The sequence below is a fragment of the Xenopus laevis genome, chromosome 1L, assembly GCF_017654675.1.
Source record: "Xenopus laevis strain J_2021 chromosome 1L, Xenopus_laevis_v10.1, whole genome shotgun sequence".
Taxonomy (NCBI): domain Eukaryota; kingdom Metazoa; phylum Chordata; class Amphibia; order Anura; family Pipidae; genus Xenopus; species Xenopus laevis.
In genome coordinates this window covers 218,040,630-218,065,137 of record NC_054371.1, presented here as the reverse complement: position 1 = coordinate 218,065,137, position 24,508 = coordinate 218,040,630, and the positions used below count along the sequence as shown (strand labels likewise).

General features: G+C 39.9%; 1 protein-coding gene and 2 non-coding genes across 7 annotated transcripts in view; all 3 read right to left on the bottom strand.

Moving 5' to 3' along the window:
• Positions 1–21,946, bottom strand: part of zfr.L (zinc finger RNA binding protein L homeolog) — a 51,402-nt gene extending 29,456 nt beyond the window's left edge. The window contains exons 1-9 of one of the 5 annotated variants that reach the window (XR_005962616.1): positions 21,352–21,785; positions 13,166–13,294; positions 10,585–10,666; positions 8,776–9,058; positions 6,118–6,253; positions 5,510–5,755; positions 4,545–4,792; positions 3,408–3,608; positions 1,886–2,156 (exon numbers count right to left, since the gene is read on the bottom strand). Coding sequence is in view for 4 of the 5 variants with exons in the window: in XM_018266547.2 (XP_018122036.1) it covers positions 1,886–2,156; positions 3,408–3,608; positions 4,545–4,792; positions 5,510–5,755; positions 6,118–6,253; positions 8,776–9,058; positions 10,585–10,666; positions 13,166–13,294; positions 21,352–21,430 (1,675 nt within the window). In the remaining variant the exon portion in view is untranslated. The other 4 variants (XM_018266560.2, XM_018266547.2, XM_018266552.2 and 1 more) reach the window with 4 other exon arrangements.
• Positions 842–955, bottom strand: LOC121396378. The gene has a single exon (XR_005963013.1). It is a non-coding gene; the product is annotated as a small nucleolar RNA SNORA66 (small nucleolar RNA).
• On the bottom strand, positions 10,400–10,534 carry LOC121396372. Its single transcript, XR_005963009.1, has one exon. It is a non-coding gene; the product is annotated as a small nucleolar RNA SNORA66 (small nucleolar RNA).
• Positions 21,947–24,508: the final 2,562 nt, after the last annotated feature.

Here is a 24,508-nt window from a genome sequence, read left to right as displayed (position 1 = left end):
CAGATCCCATACTCGTACAGACATTTGGAAAGTAAATCATATCAATGCAGGTTTCCTGAACAAAATCCACTTGTACCAACAGTCAGATTTCCATTACATTCAACAGCCAGGGTCGTGCTGCTGCATAAAGATTTGTTCACCTTTGATTTAACTTTTAGTATGATGTAGAGAGTGATATTCTGAGACAATTTGCAATTGGTTTTCATTTTTTATTATTTGTGGTTTTTGAGTTATTTAGCTTTTTATTCAGCAGCTCTCCAGTTTGCAATTTCAGCAATCTGGTTGCTAGGGTCCAAATTACACTAGCAACCATGCACTGATTTGTAGAAGAGACTGGAATATGAATAGGAGAGGCCTGAATAGAAAGATGAGGAATAAAAAGTAGCAACAACAATACATTTGTTTTTTAGCAGGGGTCAGTGATCCCCATTTCAAAGCTGGAAAGATGATGAAGGTAAATAACTCAAAAACTATAGAAAATAAATAATGAAGACCAGTTGCAAAGCTTCTTACAATTGGCCATTCTGTAACATACTAAAACTTAACTTAAAGTTGAACCACCCCTTTAAAATTATACACCCTGGTGCAGTAACATGCCTCGCACTAGAAAACGTTTTGGAACCCTATACTACATTCAAATCAATTATCTGTTTTTCTTTGTACAAATTAGGGTATTTAGTAGTTATCCGAACTAAATGTCTATTGAGGGTAAGTGCACAGATCATTAGTTAAACCCTTATTGCACATAACTATACTCATTTACTGGCTAGATTTCCTGTTTAATTAAAACATTTACATATGGTTAAATCTATAGAAACGTAACTGAATGTAGCAGCTAGGATAATATAGTAAACAGGATAAAACAATGCTACCATTTCCCCACTGCTGGTTTCTCTAGCAAACGTGTTCCCCTTGATTCTGCAACATTGTGCAGGTCTAGTGATCTAGTTTGCAGATTAAGAAAAAAAAGCATAAAAGAAATTATAAATTTGCCACTATACCCAGACTATTATCTGCTTCTTCCCACTTTCCTTTGAAAACCCACCCATGGCAGATACATTACTCCATTTACTTTACCCAAGGACCAGAAAATGCTTTAATAGTAAAACCAACAAGATACAAATACTTCACCTTTTTATCCTATTATTGATCATCTCAAAAACCATGCTTAAAGGGTTTTGTGACACCAACGATAGATATACGTTTTCATTTTGTAAAACACAAATAATGATGTGAGTAATTTAAATATGTGTATCAAAAAAATGTTTTTCTTAAACAATTGTAATAATGGGAGCGGAACCCTTATGTGAGTAGGTGGAGTCTATATGCTTCTTCTCACGTTGCACTAATTTAAGCGAGTTTGTTGCACAAATATGTGGGCTTGAGAAAGGGTAGAACCCGAAATGTTGCCTAGTCTGACATTAATAAACACAGAATTTCACCATTTTGGAGTGCTGCAGTGTGAATTCTTCTACAGTATTGATTTCCCTTGGCAGTAGAAAAGCAGCTTGCTCCCAATGCTACAAAAAGCGCAGGTATAGTGGAAGCAATTTCACTACGATTGTACAAATAATCCTGCCTACTCACTTTAAATGAGAAAGATCTACAAGTGCCCGGTGCAACCAACGACACACACATTGCTTGTAACTGTAGCTTTAATTTTGTTTGAGCTGTACATGTCACTTAAAGGGAAATTATACCCTCAATAATTATTTTTTGGAAGTTCAGATGGCATTTTTTTACACCATTCTAGAGTGGCATTAACAGTAGAATAAAAGTCCCCAGTGCCATTTAAGGGAAAATTAGCTAATTTTCCCTTTAATAGCACTGGGATCTTTTTTTTTACTGTATATTCCACTGTATACCTCTAAAAATGTCAACTTACCAATAAAAGTTATTTTGGGGGTAGTTACTTTCTTCACAATGCTTGTAGAGGAGATACTGGACACTTTGCTGCTGCTTGAAGTGCTCAGAGAAGAGCTAGAAGTGAGCAGCTTAACAGCAGGGGAGGCACTAGAGGAGCTCCCGCTAGAACTTGATGTGCTGCTTGAGGTGGCGGAAGGTTTAGAGACTGCTGCGGAAGTCACAGACTGGCTTACAACATTCGGTTCAGTCGATGGAATGGGTTTACCAAGTTTGGTGTGCAACTTAACAACCTGGAAGAGACAAAAATCATATACACTTTCAAAAAGTTTAAGTCAAGGCTGTCTCAGAGTATGATACAAAGCCTCCACATGTAATACTCATTTATATATATTTACAGCAAGGCCTTGATATCAGATTTTACCTGTATTAGTCATAACTTTTAAAGGAATTGTTAGTTTAAAGGAGAAGGAAAGGCAAATTATAAATACGCCTATAATCAAAGGCTTGTGGAAAAGGAACTTACGTAGCCTTTTAAAAGTTTTCTCCCTAGTATGATGTGGAAGGGGTATAGCTCATACGCAGACTGCAGCAGTGGACTCGGGTGACGTCACGCTGCACACAGTCTTCTTGTATCCTGCTGCCAGAGGCAGCCTTGATGCGCATTGGGTATAATATACATCTACTGCGCAAGTCCTTCGTGCTGCCACTACTGATCTGCTGGCGCCGATTCCTAATGAGCGATACGTCTGTAATGATGTGCTCCTAGGATCAAGTTTTTTGGGGGTTTTTTCGCGCATGCGCAATACAGGAATGGCAGTGAAGGAAACGACCTTTACTCTTCCAAGATGGCGCCTGTCTGATTAAATAAGCGCTGCGAACGAGGACAATCATTACTGATGATTAGAGTGGACTATGTGACTCGCTACCATAGCGATTTCAGAGGCCTTGGGGTGTTCATTACTGGGAGATAAGTATTTACTTTTGCCTTTCCTTCTCCTTTAAATATAAAAACTGAGTAAATAGACGTGCAAAATAAAATAGGATGTCTAACATAATAGCCAGAACATTACTCCCTGCTTTGCAGCTCTCTTGGTTTCCACTGATTGGTTACCAGGCAGTAACCAATCAGTGACTTGAGGGGGAGTCACATGGTTCATAACAGTTTGCTTTTGAATCTGAGCTGCATGCTGAGGATCAATTGCAAACCCACTGAACAATTATGTCCCATGTGGGCCCCCTTAAAATCACTGACTAACTCAGAGTTACAGAGCTGAAAAGCAGGAAAGTGTTCTGGCTATTATGTTACACATCCAGTCACTCCAGCCTTTATACATTACATTTTTGGCAAACTAACTATATTAGAAACATTTTTTTATTTTGCACAGCCTATTTACCCAGTTTTTATTTTTACACTTTTTTGCTGGAGGGCCCAGTAACATCTAGTTAAGCCACTGCCTGTACTACTTTATCCTGCTAAACCTGAAATGTCCACTGACTTTATTGAAGAGAAAGTCACAATTGTTTACACTCTATGAATGTACCTTCTGGTGTTTAGCTCCTCTTATATGTGCAGCATAGGCATCAGCTCCTGTGCAGGAAACATCACAAAGTTCACATCGGAGTTGATTCTGGGTCCCCCGAACAGCTGCGCTGCTGCTGCTGCTGCTGGTTGTGTTTTGGGAGGCTTTCAAGGCAGCTTCTTTTTTCTTGTGCTTTTGACCTTCCAAATGTTCTTTGTAAGTCTTAAAATGAAGCAAATAACATTATATTATACCATTAAAGTAATTAGGTTACAGCTGTAAAAAAAAGTTAACTATTGTAATATTAGACCATTATTTGCTCAATTTCATTTCATGTGAGCAAGAAAAAGAATTTATACTTACCGAAAATTCCTTTTCCCTCAGTCCCAAATGCAGCACTTAACAAAAATTGACGCATTGGCTTCTTTTTTTTTTCCAGTACCTGTACAAGGTTTGTATAGTTTTTCATTTTCCAAAGGAATAAATAGTAAAATGAAAATCGCCTGGGGGAAGGCACATACAGTGCTTCGTTTTCCAAAGTCGCCCGAAGTCGCCTCGCGAGGAAACTTCAGGCGACTTTGGAAAACGAAGCGCAGCTTGTGCCTTCCCTCAGGCGATTTTCATTTTAACTAATCTCCCCAAATCTGCTCGTGTGGCCAGACCCTAAATCCTTCATGTGCTCTTTTTTACTAGTTCTGAAGGCAGATCTTTTGATCTTGACTTGTCTTTACTTTTAACCTTATCAGCATCAGCCTTTTCTGGAGTTTGGTCAGCTACATCTAAAACAAATGAAGTACCCACTCTATTCTTAAGTCTATTTTGACGCCGATACGGAAATGACGGCCGCATGTCCAAAAAAACGATGCAGACAAGAAGCCAATGCATCAATTTTGTCTTTAAGTGCTCCCTGTAGGGAGGGACGTGAGGGAAAAATAGCAAATATGTTTTCATTTTTACTGTGCCATCATTTCTAAAACAGATTTATGATCATCTCAGTCATTATGGCAATGAGATGTAGATCTCTGACCTAGTTTGTAATTGAAATACCCAATAAAATGCCAACACTGCACTAAAACTTTAAAAATCAAATTGTACACAATAAGCGGAAGTGTTTTAAGATTTTTAGCTTTGTCCAATAATGCATTTGAAAGTACTGACCTGTGGGCCAGCACAGCTGATCTTGCACACATCACAATAATGTATCTGTGGTGGTTTGGGGGGTTGCTTCGGTTTAAGTTGCTTATTTTGGAATGGAGCTTTTTTAGTAAAGTTGGTCCCAGTCCATGCTGCAGTGGCTGCTGCAGCAGCAGCCGCCGCTGCCTGTTTCTGTTGTTGCTGCTGCTGCTGCTGGTAATAGGACGATGCAGCGGAATACACTGCAGCTTCATATCCAGAATAAGCGGCACCTGTTAAATGAAAGCAAAGGGAAAATGAGACACGACCGTCAAGCACATATAGAAAAAAGTACACTAATCTTAAAGGGATACGGTCACGGAACTTTTTCCCCAAAACGCATCAGTTAATAGTGCTGCTTCAGCAAAATTCTGCACGGAAATCAGTTTCTCAAAAGTGCAAACAGATTTTTTTAATATTTAATTTTTAAATCTGACATGTGGCTAGCCATATTGTCAGTTTCCCAGCTGCTCCCAGTCACGTTACTTGTGCTCTGATAAACTTCAGTCACTTTTTACTGCTGCACTGCAAGTTGGAGTGATATCACCCTCTCCCATTCTCCTCAGCAGCATAAAAACAGAACAGAACAACGAAAAGGTAACCAGATAGCAGATCACTAAAACAAGATAACAGCTGCCTGGTAGATCTAACAGCACTCAATAGTAAAATCCAGGTTCCACTGAGAGACATACAGTTACATTGAGTAGGAGAAACAATAGCCTGTCGGAAAGCAGTTCCATTCTAAAGTGCTGGCTCTTTCTGAAAGCACATGACCAGGCAAAATGACCTGAGATGCACCTATACACCAATATTACAACTAAAAATATACTTGCTGGTTCAGGAATGAAATCTTATATTGTAGAGTGAATTATTTGCAGAGTAATTTAGAAATAAAAAAATACACCATAAAAATCATGACAGAATTCCTTTAATTAACAATGAAAACTTACCAGAATATGTCACAGCAGTGGTACTATATGTAGCACCTTGTGTGTAAGAGGGGACTACGCTGGCTGCAGCCGCTACTGGTTGCCCAGAGGAGGACACAGGATAGAGAGAGAATGTTGTTGTGGCAGGGCTTGGATTGGCTGGTTTGATGGCAGTCACTTGTCGTGTTTGTTGCGCTTGGGTATATTGTGCAGCACCCTGGCTGTAGCCAGCCTTGGGAGCAACTGGAAGAGACAAGGCGATAGGAACTGGTACACGGAGGAAAAAAAGACGCATTGCAAAAAAACAACTTAATTTAGTAAGGCAAATGAAGCAGCAAAGGAGGTTTTCTATCAACATTACAAAAATAAAATCTATATATCATTACAAATATAGAACAAAAACATGTTATGATGACATACAACATACTAGGAATTGGGTTTGTTTCAGTTGTATTAAAGATGATTACTTGATGCAAAGATGTGTATATAGATATCTATGGTAAATATGCTGGCGTGAAATATCTACCCTTGCACAGAACAAACGGACATCAAAACCAAATACAGAATATATAGCCTTTCTACATATATTATCCAGTTCTTAAAAACCAAAAAGGTCTGTTGATACATACCGGTCTGATAATACGTTTCTGCCACTGCAGGCTGCGGTTGAGCTACAGTAGGTACAGTAGCAGTAGGTTGTTGGTAATACTGTTTACTGTCGTAGGCTACGGCAGGTGCAGTGGAGCGGACATAAGAATAAGAATCCTAGATGGAAAAAAAAAGAAGAGTATGATTTGTGGCCTTTAGATATTACATGTCCAAAGCAGCTTTATAGGTGTTTAAAATAGCTTTACAGCGAAGTATTTTCATTTGATTGTGAATTTAGCTTCTGAAAAATGAATTATACCCATCACAAGATAAGAGATTAAACAGGTTAATAAAGTTTAATGCAAAAAAAAACATCAAATATAGGCTACTAATACAAAATGGAAAAATTGAATTCGAAATTCAATTTTTTTATGGTCAAAACTGTCAAAGTCAACTAGGGAGTTATTCAAATTTGATTCGAGTTTTGTTTTTTCTTTAGTTATGGGTTGAATTCTCTAAACAAATAAAATAATGAGAATTACTTTGCCAATAGTTTCATTTAGGTGCTCCTGTAGCTGCCTTCTGTCATGCTGTCCTGTTTTAAATGGAGAGCCGAGTTGTGTGGTTTTGTATTTAGCAAAGTGTCTGATCCAACCAGCAGTAAAAGTGTTTTATTAGCAGAATATTTAGCAGTGGCAGGATGAAGTTACAGGAGCACCCCATCCAATAGAAGATCCCTATCACAGGCTGACTAGTTCCCAGAGCAGGGAAACCAGGCAGATTTGTATAGCACTGCTGGTCAGTCTTACATCACCGCATCTCCCACATCTGCCCAACCCTTCTGCACTGAATGTACAGCCTCATTCTAAACAGCAAAGAGCTGGGGGCTGCACAGGGAGACAGAGAGAAAAACAAGACAGGAACCAAGAGAAAGGGAGGGACTTGAACACTTTAGAGGCTTTTAAACAAAAAGTGCAACTGAAAGGTATACTAAATATAGCATTACCTTTAATTCAAATCTATTTATCTTAATCAACAATGTACAAAATGAAGGTATATGTCGCCTTTAAAGGGGTTGTTCACCACTGAGTTAAATTTTAGTATGATGTAGAGAGTGATATTCTGAGACAATTTGCAATTGGTTTTCATTTTTTATTATTTGTGGTTTTTGAGTTATTTAGCTTTTTATTCATCAGCTCTCCAGTTTGTAATTTCAGAAATCTGGTTGCTAGGGTCCAAATTCCCCTAGCAGCCATACACTGATTTAAATAAAAGACTGGAATATGAATACGAGAGGCCTGAACAGAAAGATGAGTAATAAAGAGTAGCAACAACAATACATTTGTAGCTTTAAGACCCCCATACACGGGCCGATAAAAGCTGCCGACAGACCGAGTCCACAGGCTTCCCCGATCAATCGCTGCCCGAAAGTCGGCAGATGTCAATCAGGCAGGTTAAAAATCCCATTGCATCGCGACTGCATCTGTTCGTTAATGCGGCCCCACAAGCCTACTGCCCATTTTGATCCGATACACTTCAATGTGGGCATATTGCGGATCTCCCTGTGTATGGCCACCTTTACAGAGTATAGCGACCCCTATTTGAAAGCTGGAAAGAGTTAAGGTGGCCATACATGGAGAGATCCGCTCGTTTGGCGATGTCAAACCGCTCGATGGGCAATATCGGGCTGATCCGATCGGTAACAACGATGCCTAACGATGCCGATGCCTAACGGGCGGTCAGATCGCGGGACCGCATCAACGAATAGATGCGGCCGAGATCTGACGGGATTTTTTGTCCCATCCGATCGAGATCTGGCCGACTTTCGGCCAGATCTCGATCAGTGAAGCCCGTCGGGGGGCCCCATACAGGGGCCAATAAGCTGCCGACACAGTCTGTTGGCAGCTTTTATCGGCCCGTATATGGCCACCTTTACATGAAAAAAGAAAAAAAAAAACAATTAAGACCAATTGAAAAGTCGCTTAGAATTAGCCATTCTATAACATACTAAAAGTCAACTTAAAGGTGAACCATCCCTTTAAGGCATAGCAAATCGCAGTGGGGCATCCTGTCTGCCAGTAGCTACAAGTTACAGGGGTGGTTCACCTTTAAGTTAAATTTTAAGCAACCTTTCAGTTGTCTGAGGCTTTCCAGTTTTTAAATGGGGGTTACTGACCACATCTAAAAACAAATGCATTGCTACTTTTCATCATTCTATTCAGTTTATGAATAATTTGCCTTCTTCTTGACTCTCTCCAGCTTTTAAATGGGGTTCACTGACCCCATTTAAAAAAAACAAATGCTCTGTAAGGCTATAGTACAAATGTATTGTTATTGCTACTTTTTATTAATCATCTTTCAATGCAGGACTCTCCTATTCCAGTCTGTTCAAATCAATTCATGGTTGCTAGGGTATTTTGGACCCTAGCAATCAGATTGCTGAAACTGCAGATTGGAGAGCTGCTGATTAAAAAGCTAAATAACCCACAACCCACAAATAATAAAAAATGAAAACCAATTGCAAATTGTCTCAGAATATCACTCTCTGCATCATACTAAAAGTCAATTTAAAGGTGAACAACCCCTTTAAGTCTGTGGCTGAGAATGTCAGCCCATAGCTTGGTGTGCCATTGTCATTTATTAGGTTTGTAATTACAAAATTCTTGGAGCTTCCTTATGAAGCAATATCTTATACAGACCTGGTAGTTCTGCGTTGTGACAGGAGGGGGCGGTGGTGGGGCTTCCTGCTGCCTGTGTGTGTAGCCATAATCTGTCGCTGTGTGGGCTGCAGGGTAACCGCCATAAGCAGCCGCGTTAGCAGCAGCTGCCACAGCCACAGGGGCTGGACGTGCAACTGCAACAGTTCCAACTGCTGGGGCGTACGCTGCTGTAACTGTGTGAGCAGCAACTGGAGCCTGATGGACAGTATAACTTGCCACAGTTGTAGGATGAGAATAGGCTACACCAGATGCTGGCTGTTGGCTGCAGAAGAAAATGAGACATTAACATAACCCATGCTTTTCATTTGACTCAACCTATTTTAGTGTGAAACCATCAATACTACAAGCTGCTTTTTTTTATTCTTAAAAAGGACCAGTAACACCTAATTTGTTTAATACTTTCTTATTCATTTCCCCAAAATAGCTATGATGATAGGTAGAGGCTTAATTCCATTTGGTTTTTTCAAAATTCAGCTTGAATTTGACATGCAAAGTTCCCCGTGTAAAAAAAAAAAGCAAAAAGGCAACCGCAGCTGGATTTCCTCTGTTCCTCTGGAAGTCAGCAGTCAGAGGAATTTAAGCTGCCGTTGCCTTTTTACCTTTTTCCTATGGGGCTCTTTAAAAGTCAAATTTAAGATGAAGATTTGAAAAAATCCAAGGGGAAGTAAGCCTTACCTATTATTATAGCTGTTTTGCCCAGATTTAAATGAGAAGGAAAGGTACATTTGCTTGGGGGTTAAAAAACTTTGGCACCCGCAAATGAAATAGGCTTTCCTAATTTTTTTAATCTTGTCTGGTAGCTTAAATATCTCTGCATGTTTTGCATATCTGACTAGATCAAAGGGAGACTGTCACTACTATTTGTCAGATGTAATTTTCATACGATTGCCGTCTGCCTATAAATGACCAGAGAATCGTGTGATTTCTTCTCTTTACTACTTTAATCTGAATGGTTAGTTGTAGGTCGGATGATTGGCAAAGACAATCGTTTGTCCGACTTTAGGCTATAATCTGCATGTCTATGGTCTGCTTTACTTTGTAGAACAGGAAGGAGACAAAATTACTTGCTTTTAAAGGAGAAGACCGTTTATTGCCAAAAGAGTAGCCACAACAGTGCAAGTTAGAACGCCATTTTTATTCTTTAGACTGCTTTTTCATACCCAAGTAAACAGCTCTAGATAATGTCTGTTTGTTTAGGATAGCAGCTGCCAAATATTGGTGTGACAATTTCCTGCCTGAGTCTCTCCCTGCTAAATTATCTCCATGAGCTCAAATTACAATAGAGAGGGAGGGGGAGAGGAGCAAACTGAGCATGCTCAAGCCCTAGCCCTGGAGGTTTAAGCAGAAAACAGGAAGTCTGATACAGAAGCCCATGAGTACACAATAGAAGGAAAGAAATGCTGTGTTTCTTTTGACAGAGGACTCAGAGCAGAATTACTTTGAGGCTTTACTGGTGTATTTATATAGAACTTTCTGATACAGCTTACTTAATTTTAACCTTTCCTGCTCCTTTAAGACAGTGTCTACATGCATACTTACGACAATTATAAACCAAATGCAGACTGATGCAAAGCAACATTCAAGGGTAGAAGGCTATCATATATAATGTGAGTGGGAAGAGAAGGTGTAGCCTAATGGCATTTTATAGGCTAAGTGCTTCTCCGTCCATTGGTTACTATAGCAAACATGTTCCCCTTGCTCCAGCAACAACATGCTGTGCTAGTGATCTTGTCTGCAGCATCTCTCAGTGCTCTAATAAACCATAAAGAATAGTAACAGATATCTCACCTATACTGAGCAGCTGCACCATGGGTAAATCCAAAGTAGTTGCCAGTAGCCATTTTGGCTTCTTCACCAAGCCGGCTGGGCACTGTGGATTTTAAAAGTTGGAAAGGAAAAGAAAAGTGAATATGGATACAACTCAATAAAATTCATTTGCAGAATAAAATTTCAATTGGTTGAGTTGCTACTCCCCAATAATCCCTTTTGTTGATTGGAGGGACCCAGGAACCATACAGAAGCCTATGTTGTCCCACAACTATCATTGTATTTGAAGGGCAATTGCCTGGTGTGAGTAGCAATGTGTTACTCTACATCCTAATGTATGTTTCACCCACCACCCTTGAGTAGCGATCTGCAATCTGAAGAGGTGGTGCCCATCTACATGCCATGTCTGGCCCAGGAGAGCAGAAGCTGAACCAGAGTACTGGAACTTTGGAAGCAACAAACTCCAAGCACGATCACTCAGGGATGACAAAATGTGAAAATATACTTGCCATTTTTAGAACTAAAATGGTTAAAGGAGAACTAAACCCTAAAAATAAATATGGCTAAAAAAAAAAAAAATTATATATATATTATATATATATATATACACACACACACACAAAAGAAACAGATCTGGTGCACAACGATAACAAGAAGAAACGCCTGTGTGCTGGTTCAATGTCCATAGTAAATGTATCCAAAAAAATAGCCGCACCAACAGGACTTTTATGAAAACAAAAAGTGCTTTTATTCAACGTTTCAGCCCCGTACTCGGGCCGTCCTCAGGAAGTGTCCTGAGGACGGCCCGAGTACGGGGCTGAAACGTTGAATAAAAGCACTTTTTGTTTTCATAAAAGTCCTGTTGGTGCGGCTATTTTTTTGGATATATATATATATATATATATATATATATATATATATATATATATATACTGAACTTATTGCACCAGCCTAAAGTTTCAGCCGATCAATAGCAGCAATGATCCAGGACTTCAAACTTGTCACAGGGGGTCACCATCTTGGAAAGTGTCTGTGACACTCACATGCTCAGTGGGCTCTGAGCAGCAGTTGAGAAGCTAAGCTTATGGGTCGTCGCTAATTATCAATGAGGTTGGTCTGTAATATAAGCTGATGTTACAGGGCTGACTATTAAATTGTGATGCTAATTGCACTGGTTTCTGTGCTGCCATGTAGTAATTATCTGTATTAATTACTAATCAGCCTTATATTGTGACATTTCTATTCTATGTGTACTGTATATTGTGAGTGGGTCCCTAAGCTCAGTAAGTGACAGCAGCACAGAGCATGTGCAGTGAATCAGCAGAAAAGAAGATGGGGAGCTACTGGGGCATCTTTGGAGACAAAGATCTTTACTGCGAAAGGGCTTTGGTTGCCTTGGGCTGGTACAGAAGCCCAAAACATAATCTAGTACAACATTTCTAGCTACTTCTTTACTTAAGCTTTAGATCTCCTTTAAGGGCTTGTCTGTGTTATTACAGGGTCATTTCTAGAAGATAACCAAGGTCAGGATGAAGGGACTATATCAACAAATCCTTGATCAGATGATATGGCAAAACCAGTCTGTACAGAGCCACAACACACTGATACAATGGAAGAATCCTCTCAACAAATCTGGGTATTTGCTACCCCCTCAAGAAATGTTCTGGCATAGGGATTATTTACCAGTTGCCGCTGGAAAAAAAATGGATTAACACACACACAAAATTATATGCCAAGGTCAGAGGAACCTGCTGCTTCTAACACCAGGCAAAGTATGTTGGTAGATATTGCTGGAACAGGCTCCCACGCTGCTCCTGTTTCCCTCACAAAGTAATTGCTTTCTAGAGGGGCGTTAGCAGCTCAGTTGAAATCCCACAGGCCTCAATACAATCCTGCTGCTTAGTCTCTGGAATACTTTTCATGCATTCCAGCAAGGATCCCAAATCATTCATCAGATGTATCCCATGCACGACTATTGTTACAACTATATAATTAAAACAGAATTTACTATTTAAAAGACATTTTAGGAAAGAACCTTGTATCAAAAGTGCAGGTTAACAATTGAATGAAAAAAAACAGCAAGCAGAACTAGGAAAGTTAAGAACAATAGAGCGACCGAATCAGTCGTACTGGCAGAAACATTAGATGGCTTTTTAGCAAGTGAGGGAATACCGGGTTTATTGGAGATAGCTCATAGTACAAGTTGATCCAGGGACTGGTCCCATTTACTACCGGAGGAAAAATATTTTTCCAATGGAACAGAAATATATAATTTTAAACGGGTTGTTCACCTTTAAATTAAGTATAAGTATGATGTGGCGAGTGATATTGTGAAACAATATGCGATTGGTTTTCATTTTTTATTATTGGTGGTTGTTGAGTTATTTAGCAGCTCTCCAGCTTGCAATTTCAGCAATCCGGATGCTAGGGTCCAAAATACCCTAGCAAAATAAATTCTGTTGGGTCGGCACAGGTCAAGTATTGTGATAGGCCCAGGCCTTGGTGCCTGCAATCCATGATACTTTTAAGTCGCCTGCCAGCATATGCTTCTACCAGCATTAATAAATACTAATAATCATAATAAAGTGCAACATATACTCACCATAGGTAAAAGATACAACTGGACAAATAGGAATCATGGGTTCTTCTTTATACTGGCACTTTATGAATTTCAGCTCCTTGTCATAACTACCACAGAGTGGTGTGAGAATCCTCTGGTAATGTACAGAACCTGCGACAACAAAAATGTTAGCAAAGTTAAACGTGAAGGCTGAAAGACTGTTATAGTTTTATTTACAGAACAAATGTGAAAACAAACAATCACTTACAATACGGTAACATTTTGAGTTGTTAGTATTTCGTGCCCTGCAACGCCCATCCACTTGTATTTCTGGACTGGTGGAAGAGTTGGTGTGTATTAGAGAAACTCAAAGAAGAATTCAACCCGTAGTTTAAAAAAAACCCTCCCACCACCCTGGGTAGACCCCCCCCCAGCCTACCTCCCCCGGGCACGTGCCCCTAATTTTTACTCCCCCTCCATGCAGTTTCTGGCCTCAGAGTTCGCGGCAGCCATCTTATTTTTCTCCGGTAATCTTCGTGCATTGACGGCATTTTAGGCGCATGCGCAGTTAGAGTAAATTTCCGGTCCCCAAACCACTGCGCATGCGCCAAAAGTCACGAAAATTTCCGTGGCTTTCGGAGCATGCGCAGTTCTTCTTTACTCCAATTGCGCATGCGCCGGAACTTCAGGAAAGACCGAAGAAAGAAGATGGCTGCAGTGAACTGAGGCCAGAATCTGCACGGAGGGGTGAGTAAAAAATTAGGGGCTTTTCTGGGGGGGGGGGAGTAGGGGGGGGAAGGGTTTTTTAAGCTACGGGTTGAATTCTCCTTTAAAAGAAGAACAAAGGATGCCCTTGTATCCACTTGATTCTAGCAGTATGATTCGATTTAAAAATTAAGAAGAGAAAAGTACCCTCTTATATCAAGTTAGATAGAACATTTAGAGGGCCACTTTATCCTTATATTTTCCTTCAGAAATGTATTTACTACAAGGTAATAGCTATCATTGCTTTGTATGGGCTAGGAGAAAACCTAGATTTTTGTCTGCACTATAAATAATGCCATTTCCTGCTGCAATCTGAGCTCGGAGCTATGAGTAAGCAGGAAGAGACTCTGGAAGGAAGTGATGTCACACCAAGCTAATATGGCAGCTGCTATCCTAAACAAAGGTATGGTAAAGCATTCTGCAGAATAAATATAGTGTAGCTTGCACTATTGTGGCTAATCTATTGGCAATAAACTGCTTCAGTAGTTTTCCTTCTCCTTTAAAAGGGGCTGTTCACCATCCAAATGAATGTCTCTGGTGTTTGAGTCTGGCAGCTCAGTAATTTAGGTGCCGTTACAATTTTGCAACATTTAGTTGATAAATTTCTCAACAGCATCTCTGAAGTATCTGCAACTATTGTATCAATTCAAACAGCTGCCTTTAAAGGGCACCTGTTGGGTAAAAATGTTATCCCCAACCAAAGGTGTGGGCTAATAGAGCCTGCATTCCGGTTGGGGATAACAGTAGTTCTTTTAAAAAAAAAAAAAACAACAACAACAAATGCCTCCATTAGCCCGCACCTTTGGTTGGGGATAACATTTTTAACCAACTGGTGCACTTTAATGAAACTCAGGGATTCTACTCAGCAGGGAAAAAGATAAGGAATGAATCAACAGAGGGGCCTATTTACTTAGTTCGAGTGAAGGAATAGAGGAAAAAATGTTTTTTTTGGCTACTTCGACCCGAACGATTCGAACTAAAAATCGTTAAGACTATTCGGCCATTTGACAGTCGAAGTACTGTCTCTTTAAAAAAAAACTTAGACCCCCTAGTTCGCCACCTAAAACCTACCAAGGCCAATGTTAGCCTATGGGGAAGGTCCCCATAGGCTTCCTAACAATTTTCTGATCGAAAGATCAGAATATGTCATTGAAGGGCTATTTCTAAGCAACTTTTCAACTAAACGTAATTTTCTATTTTTTATAGTTTTTGAATTATTTGCCTTCTTTTGACTCTTTCCCCAATTGGTGGGGGGGTGGTCACTAAAACCATCAAAGGAAAAAAAAACAAATGCTCCATAAGGCTACAAATATGTTGTGATTGCTACTTTTTATTACTCATTTTCTATTCTGGCCCTCTTGTATTCCTATTCCAGTCTCTTATTCAAATCAACGACCGGTTTCTAGGGTAATTCGGACCATAGAAACCAGATCGCTAAAAAGTGCAAAAAGGAGAGCTGCTGAATATAAAGCTAAATAACTCAAAAACACAAATAATAAAAAATTAAAACCAATTGCAAATTATTCTCTGAAATGCAAGGTCACAGATCGTCAATATTCTTGCAATGGGATGATATGACAGCAATAGGCCCTTGCGAGGCAACAAGGAAGGCTGAGGGCAGCACGGCTGCTTTACACTATTGGTTCTGAATCAATGAGACCTGTGATGTCACACATAAGGCATTGTGCGGATTGGCATCAAGGCTGAAGGAGAGTTAGCTTCTGCTACAAGGTTTGCAAATACAAAATATTTACAAACATTATAAAACTGCAGACACTTTATACGGATTTCTTAAAATGAAATACAAAAGCGAAAAGGAGGATTTTCCTTTCACTTAGTGACTTTATGTAAAAGAACATACAATGAAAGTAAATGGCATTCTAAGCAACTGCTCAACGCACATTCATTGCACATTTTCAGTGGGTTTTAACCAGTAAACCATCATGGCCTTCATGGTTATATAAAGAGCAGAATTCTGCTACATTGTTTACAAATACAAAGGTGATATTTTGCATGTGTCCACAGTTTAGAACACACTTTAAAACATTCTTGCAACTAATTACAGTATGCTACACCTCCCTAAGATATACATTAAGGCCAGGGCTCACAGGCAGATTCGGGGAGATTAGTCGCCCCGACGACAAATATCCTCTTCTTCGGAGTGACTAATCTCCTAAATGCCTCCCCTGCCTTCCCGCCGGCTAAAATGTAAATCGCTGGTGGGATGGAACTTGGAGCAATTTGTTTTCCAAAGAAGCCTAAAGTTTCCTCGGACAGGAGGCTAATGCAAGCGTCGGGGCAGATTCAAGGCTTGTGTATTTCTACCCCGTGTGACATAAGCATTAAAGGGGTTGTTCACTTTTAAATTAACTTTTAGTATGATGTAGATGTTATGAGACAATTTGCAATTGGTTTTCATTTTTTAATGTGTGTTTTTTAAGTTTTTATTCAGCAGCTCTACGGTTTGCAAATTCAGCTATCTGTTTTTTAGGGTCCAAATTCCCCTAGCAACCATGCACTGATCTGAATAAGAGACTGGAATATGAATAGGAGAGGCCTGAATAGAAAGATGAGTAATAAAAAGTAGCAATAACAATACATTTGTAGCCTTACAGAGCATTTGTTTTTAGATGAGGTCAGTGGCCCCCATTTGAGTTAAGCTGGAAAAGTTAAGCTGGAAAAGGTCAGAAGAGCAAGGCAAATTAAAAAACTATAGAAATTAAACAATGATGACCAATTGGAAAGATGATTAGAATTACCCATTCAACAACATAGTTAAGTTAACTTGAAGGTACCTTTAAGATAATGGCACTCAGCTGTCTTTTTTTACACTTATAACACACATCCATAGTCAAATTAAAATATTTCAAGCACATAAAATCAGAGAGCCGCCAGCAGTTCCTTATTTAGTAAAAACCGTGTTTTTTCAGGATATTAAATTAGCAACGAAATGGCTAGTGTACAGCTAGGTGGAGCGGACATTCCTGTTGATGAGACACGGGATCAGACTTACTTCCTCCTCCCCATATGAACTGTGACTAGAATGTATAACAGATGGGATAGAAGTCTGGCATCCTTACAATTAGACAGAACATGCCTAATGGTCCCCATAGACACGACGATTCTTCTTGCCGAACGACCGATTTTAGGGAAGCCCGACCGATCCTTCGAAATTATCGTGCGGTTAGTGGTATTCGAACGATCGTACATCTTACGATTTTTCGTCCGACATCTGTCGGGAAATTGATCGGCCAGGTCAAAAAATCTTTGTCGGTCCCAGTGCAATCTCTCTATGTTTGCAGGGCCAAGCAGGCAGCTCCCCTTTGTTTTCCTGGTAAATTGGTCTTTTTAGTTGATGGTAGATTCGTACGATCGTACGATCGTTCTGAGAAGATCGTGGTCTCACGATCAGGATCTGATCTTTTAAAAATCTCAACATCTATGGCCAGCTTAAGCCTCAGCAGCTAATCTATTTTAATGAGAGCAGGGAGATCTGATATCACACCAGAAATCCCTTTTCCTATATAAAAGGACATGTGATCAGAGTGGCTAATTAACTCAATGTAATCGCATCATGAGATGCAGCACGATATAGGTGCCTCTCATTTCTGCTGAGGCAGTTAGAAACCCCAATATTTCAATGATGAACACCCACAATTGACCTCTTGGATTTCAATAGGAAGGGTGTGCATGATATGGGAGGGTGCTAAGGAATGCATTACACCTGCAATAACAATACAGCTACTCAGTGTAATGCAATGAAAGTAACTACATACCATTGAGCATACCTTGCTACACAATTGTGACTTAAAGGAGAACTAAAGCCTAACTATAGACGTAGGTAGAAATGTTGTACATTATGTATTTGGCTTCTGTACCGGCCCAAGGCAACCACAGCCCTTTAGCAGTAAAGATCTGTGTCTCCAAAGATGCCCCAGTAGCTCCCCATCTTCTTTTCTGCTGATTCACTGCACATGCTCTGTGCTGCTGTCACTTACTGAGCTTAGGGACCCACTCACAATATACAGTACACATAGAATAGAAATGTCACAATATAAGGCTGATTAGTAATTAATACAGATAATTACTACATGACAGCACAGAAACCAGTGCAATTAGCATCAGAATTTTATAATCAGCAAACCTGTAGCATCAGCTTATATTACAGGGGAAGCTCATTTTCTGCTGGATAATTAGTGACAAGCCCTAAGCTTAGCTTCTCAACAGCCAATCAGAGCCCACTGAGCATGTGAGTGTCACAGACACTTTCCAAGATGGTGACCCCCTGTGACAAGTTTGAAGTCCTGGATCATTGCTGCTATTGACAAGCTCAAACTTTAGCCTCGTGCAATAAGTTCACTATATAAAACATGGCATTTTTAGCCACATTCATTTTTAGGGTTTAGTTCTCCTTTAAAGGGGATGTCTAACCCCTGCCAAAAGAATAAAAAATGTGAATCCTAAGCAATTTTCAAACAGACGCAAATTTAGAATCACGCATAAGTCATTTCTAAATATGAATGCTACTGAAAGCAATATCTAGCTGCGCCTATGTACTACTGCACTAGAGATTCCGACTTCTTAAAAACAATGTAGCATACACTGGCTGATCAACAGAAACATTCAAAGGTGACTTCTACATTAAGAGACAAAAGCAGCAATGCAGAAAGGGACAGACAGATACTGCTTTCAATAGCAGTGATATATAAAACTAACTTTAAAGGGATTCCGTCATGATTTTTACAGTGTAGTTTTTATTTCTTAATTACACTGCAAATAATTCCCTCTACAATATAAAACTTAATTCCTGAACCAGTAAGTGAATTTTTTTAGTTGTAATATTGGTGTGTAGGTGCATCTCAGGTCATTTAGCCTGGTCATGTGCTTTCAGAAAGAGCCAGCACTTTAGGATGGAACTGCTTTCTGGCAGGCTGTTGTTTCTCCTACTCAATGTAACTGAATGTGTCACAGTGGGACCTGGATTTTACTATTGAGGGGTGTTCTTAGATCTACCAGGCAGTTGTTATCTTGTGTTAAAGGGATCCTGTCATCGGAAAACATGTTTTTTTTACAAAACACATCAGTTAATAGTGCTGCTCCAGCAGAATTCTGCACTGAAATCCATTTCTCAAAAGAGCAAACAGATTTTTTTATATTCAATTTTGAAATCTGACATGGGGCTAGACATTTTGTCAATTTCCCAGCTGCCCCTGGTCATGTGACTTGTGCCTGCACTTTAGGAGAGAAATGCTTTCTGGCAGGCTGCTGTTTTTCCTTCTCAATGTAACTGAATGTGTCTCAGTGGGACTTGGGTTTTTACTATCGAGTGCTTTTCTTTGATCTACCAGGCAGCTGTTATCTGGTTACCTTCCCATTGTTCTTTAGTTTGGCTGCTGGGGGGGAAAAGGGAGGGGGGTGATATCACTCCAACTTGCAGTACAGCAGTAAAGAATGATTGAAGTTTATCAGAGCACAAGTCACATGACTTGGGGCAGCTGGGAAATTGACAATATGTCTAGCCCCATGTCAGATTTAAAAACTGAATATAAAAAAATCTGTTTGCTCTTTTGAGAAATGGATTTCAGTGCAGAATTCTGCTGGAGCAGCAGTATTAACTGATTCATTTTGAAAAATTTTTTTTTTCCCATGACAGTATCCCTTTAAGGAGCTGCTATCTGGTTACCTTCCCATTGTTCTGTTGTTAGGCTGCTGGGGGGGGTGATATCATTCCAAATTGCAGTAGAGCAGTAAAGAGTGACTGAAGTTTATCTGAGCACAAGTCACATGACTGGGGGCAGCTAGGAAACTGACAATATGTCTAGTCCCATGTCAGATTTCAAAATCAAATATAAAAAAAAGAAAAGAAATGGATTTCAGTGAAGAATTCTGCTGGAGCAGCAATATTCACAGGTGCAAAAATACGGTTTGCCATTACAGCATCCCTTTAAAAATAAGAACAAATGTGGACATTCACTTTCAATCATCAGGCAAAATTTTATTTTTTGGGTTTACATCCCCTTTAAACAGCCCATGTAAGTAGACTTCTGGTCGATTTCCCCTCAAATAAGACTACAATTTGGAAGGTGCACACCCTCATTAATGCGGATGTGCTAATCCCATGGAGACCGCCCAAATGTAGTCTCCTTGTACAGAAATCGAAAAACCAAATTGCAAAACCAGGATTGCACACAATTTAAAAACGTTTTTTTTTTTTTTTTTTTTTACATTGAGTGTGCAATCCTTATGTTTTGTTTTTGGATTTCACCTCAAATGTCATCAGTTATTACCAATGTTCAGTAGCTATGGGCAAGTAGAATTCCTGCATTTTTTTTAATTTTTACAGCTTAAAGGGGTGGTTCACCGTTAAAGTAACTTTTTAGTATGTTATAGAGTGCCCAATTCTGAGCAACTTTTCAATTGGATTTCATTATTTATTTTTAATATATTTTTTATTTAGTTATTTGCCTTTTTCTGGCGCCATCTAAAAACAAATGCTCTGTTAAGCTACACATTTAATGTTACTTTTTATTACTCATCTTTCTATTCAAGTCCCCTCCTATTCACATTCCAGTCTCTTATTTAATTCAGTCCATGGTTGCTTGGCGAATTTGGACCCTAGCGACCAGATTGTTTAAACTGCTAACTGGAGAGCTGCTAAATAAAAAGCTAAATAACTCAAAAACCACAAATAATTAAAAATGAAAACCAATTGCAAATTGTCTCCGAATATCTATCACTCTCTACATCATACTAAATGTTAATTTGAAGGTGAACAACCCCTTTAAGCCAATTATTCCTAATAAAGGCTTTTAACTGTTTATATAAGGGACAGTGCAGTTTCAGCTATATGAATATATATATAGACAAGTAATTGCTATTGAAGCAGTCTCTGGCCTTTCTTTTCTTTAGCTCTGAAACAATGTAACAGAGTAGAGTCCTGTGCAAGTCCATTTTTTGGAACCCGTACCTGCAACCCGCACCCGCTGGGAAACGCTACCCGACCCTTCCCGCAAGTACCTTATCCGCAACCGCTGATCATCAAGAATCAGGAAGTGTGGTCATTGTAAACGGGAAGTGACGTTATCTAAAGTTGCCGTGACCAGAAAAAAGGCGTAAATATTGCTACCCGGACCCGCAGAACCGCCGCCCCGCGTCTTTACCCGTACCCATAACCCATAACTCCCCCCCCCCGCAGATTTTTGAGGGTAACCCAGGGGTACCCGACCCGCTGCAGGACTCTATAACAGACATTCACAGGCCTGGAAGAAGAATACAAGGAGGGTTTCTGCTACTTTGTTTCAGGACTAGGAAGCAGCGGTGCAGGAAGAGACAGGCAAACGCTGGTTTCAATAGCAAGTCCATTGACAGATACATTTAAAATCACCGAACATGTAAAAGACAATGTATATTGAAAAGCTGCTTAGAAATACAGGATGCAATTAAAATGCTTTGGGTGGAGTTACCCTTTAATGAAAAGGATAGATTTGTGTAAACACTGGGCATCTCCTTGTCCCAAGCAGCGCCATTTTCCTGTGCCATCATCACCCATCTAATATGGAATGTCCTCACGGAGAGCTGGGCATCCCCCCATTCCTGTCTGTAACAGGCTCTGCACACAGGGAGAAAAGGACGTCGTGTTGCCCTTCTGAAGGCCCAGGCCGCCGGCCCAACTCAGTCTGCCCACACACCAATAGGCCGCACGAAATAGCCGGCTCGAGCATCTTCACAGATAAGCAAAGCGCAGGGCTCGGGGCGGTGCGAAGGCCCGTGCAATCTCCCCTGCGTCTGTAGAATGAAAGAACCTGCCCTCCGGGCGCTGAAATACACGGCTCTATAAGCCCACTCCTATCCAGCAACCTTTCTCCATTTACTACACGCGCAGAATAAAAACAACCTCCCGGCAATTTACCTGTCCGCTCTCACCACGAACGCACCCCCGGATCGTCTCTAGGAGGAAATGACGTCTGCTCAGAAAAGGAAGCTGTGACGAATCAAAATGGCGTCTACCCAGCAGCCATCTTGTGGTTGGCGAAGTACCGGGAGGCCGCAGCAGGGCAGAAAGAGCAAGGTTTTAGGACTTGTAGTAGTAATGTGAAATGACTGTCTAAGTGCATATGTCCCTTTTTCAGAGGGTCAGTCCCTCTTTTGACAGCTCAACCTGCAGTCCCTCGTTTGTACTGGAAAGTCCCGATTTTCTCTGCACTGAACAGCCAGAAAAAGAAACAAAGTTTCTCACTTAACTGGCTTTTAGCAGAGAGCCCAGAACAGCTAACAGGTGCAAATAAGATACTTTGTAACAATTTTGAGACACAAAAAACAGTTTAGATAAGGAGAATTATTTTCAAACTTTCATAATCTGCCTAATTTTGTAAAATGAACATGGTAATTGGGGGGTGTGGCCACAGAAAGGGGCGTGGTTGAATTTTTTTTTGTTCTATGTGCGAAAAAAATTTGTGTTCCTCATTTTACTTCCAAAATGTGGCTGACCAATATAATACCTGCTGACTTTTGAAGGGGCATGTTTACTAACATTGGAGACTAGGGTTGCCACCTTTTCTGGAAAAAAATACCGGCCTTCCTATATATTTATCTTTTTTCCCTATTAATAACATTGGGATCAACCATCATTTTTACCGGCCAGGCGGCAAAACTATGCAATGTTGCTCCACCCCTTTTGCGTCATGATGCATGGCTCTGCCCCTTTTTGCATCACAGACTACCTCCCCTTTGTGCCCGCCCGCCCACCAGCCGGTAATCTTTTTCAGAAAAGGTGGCAAACCTATTGGTTGCTATGGGCAACATCTCCAGAAATCTCTCCAGATATTTATCTCCAATGTTAGTAAACACGCCCCTTGGAGACTAGTGCTGGCAACATTATTGGCCAGTCATGGGGCAAAGAGACTCAGGGTCCCAAAAAAGTCCTAAAAACTAGGGCTTACTTGATATACTATATATATGATTGTATGACATATTAATAATGCATATGATATATTCATTATTAGATTGCTATATATTATATTACATTCATTTAATTATATTCATATATATTATATAATAATGACCAAAATACATGAATTACCAAATTAAAGTACTTCTAAAATTAATTACTAGAATTTTAAAAGGGTTGCACAACTTTACTTTTAGTTTAATGTAGAGAGTGATATTCTGAGACAATTTGCCATTGGTTTTAATTTTTTATTATTTGTGGGTTTTGGGTTATCTACCTTTTATTTATCAGCTCTCCAGTTTGCAGTTTCATCTATCTAGTTGCTAGTGTCCAAATTACCCTAGCAACCATGCACTGATTTGAATAAAGCTGGCCATACATACAGAGATCCACTTGTTTGGCAAGGTTCCCATGCGAGCAGATCTCTCCCCGATTTGCCCACCTTGAGGTGGATGATATCAGGCTGTTCTGATCGTAGGCCCTAGGACCAAACGAATGGATCACAATGATAGCATACGGGCGAGGACCGCATCAATGAACCGATTCAGCCGTCGATCTGACAGGATTTTTAACCCTGCGTTTCTGGAGGGGGAGGATTAGGGTCGGGTACGGATTGAGAAATTCTCGACCTGCACATCACTACTGCCCATTTATGGGGACCTTAAGAGACTGGAATATGAATAGGAGAGGGACTGAATCGAAAGACAATAAGGCACTGTTCTCCAGCAGCACAGTCACTAGCTTAGAGACACTAGCAGCAGCTACTTTTTGTGGCTACAAAATACCCGGCCATAGACAATACGGAGAATTGCCTCTGCTAAAACATACGTAGGGGCAGATTTATCAAAAGTCGAAGGTGAATTTTCGAATGAAAAAATCAGAATTTCGAGCTATTTTTTGTGTACTTCAACTAGTGAATAGTTGAAATTCGATTCGACTTCAACCATTCCCCATCTAAAAACCTGCCGAATTGCTGTTTTAGCCTATGGGGTACCTCCTAGAACCTATCTGGAGTCAATTGGTGGACTTTGAAAAATCAAAGTTTTTAGAATCTAATTTGATCGAATGCGATATTCCTTCGATTTGTAAGATTCGAATTCGAAAACTGACCCATTCGACAAAAAAAACTTCAACTTTATTTCCGTTGGTCTTTTTTAATTCGAACTTCGAAGTTTTTTAAGTTTGAAATTCGACCCTTGATAAATATGCCCCTTACTGTGATGATTATTTTCAGTTTTAATCTCATCTGACCTGTTTTCCATTTCTTACATTTTGGGACAGATTTATTAGGGACGAACTGAAAATTCTAATTCTCATTTTTTTTTTAAGGTCAAATGTATAAGTCAATGGTAGTCAATGGAGTTCCAGTGACCAATTTGATGTTTGTAGCCGTTCTAAAATTCAAGTTATTTTTGGAGGAAAAACTCGTATCCAGTTTGGTTGAATTTGAAACGAATACAATTCGAATTTCCGGGTCGTTAAAATGCGTCTCAGTTACATATCAGATTTTTTGCATAAATAACCCCCCAATCATATTTAGAGTAAAATCTAATTCATGTGAGTTAAAAAAAAACTCACATGAATTCGAAATTCGACCATTGATAAATCTGCCTCTTCAAATGTTGTTTTCAGTTACTTACTTACACCCCCTTCTGGTGATTATTATGCTTTCT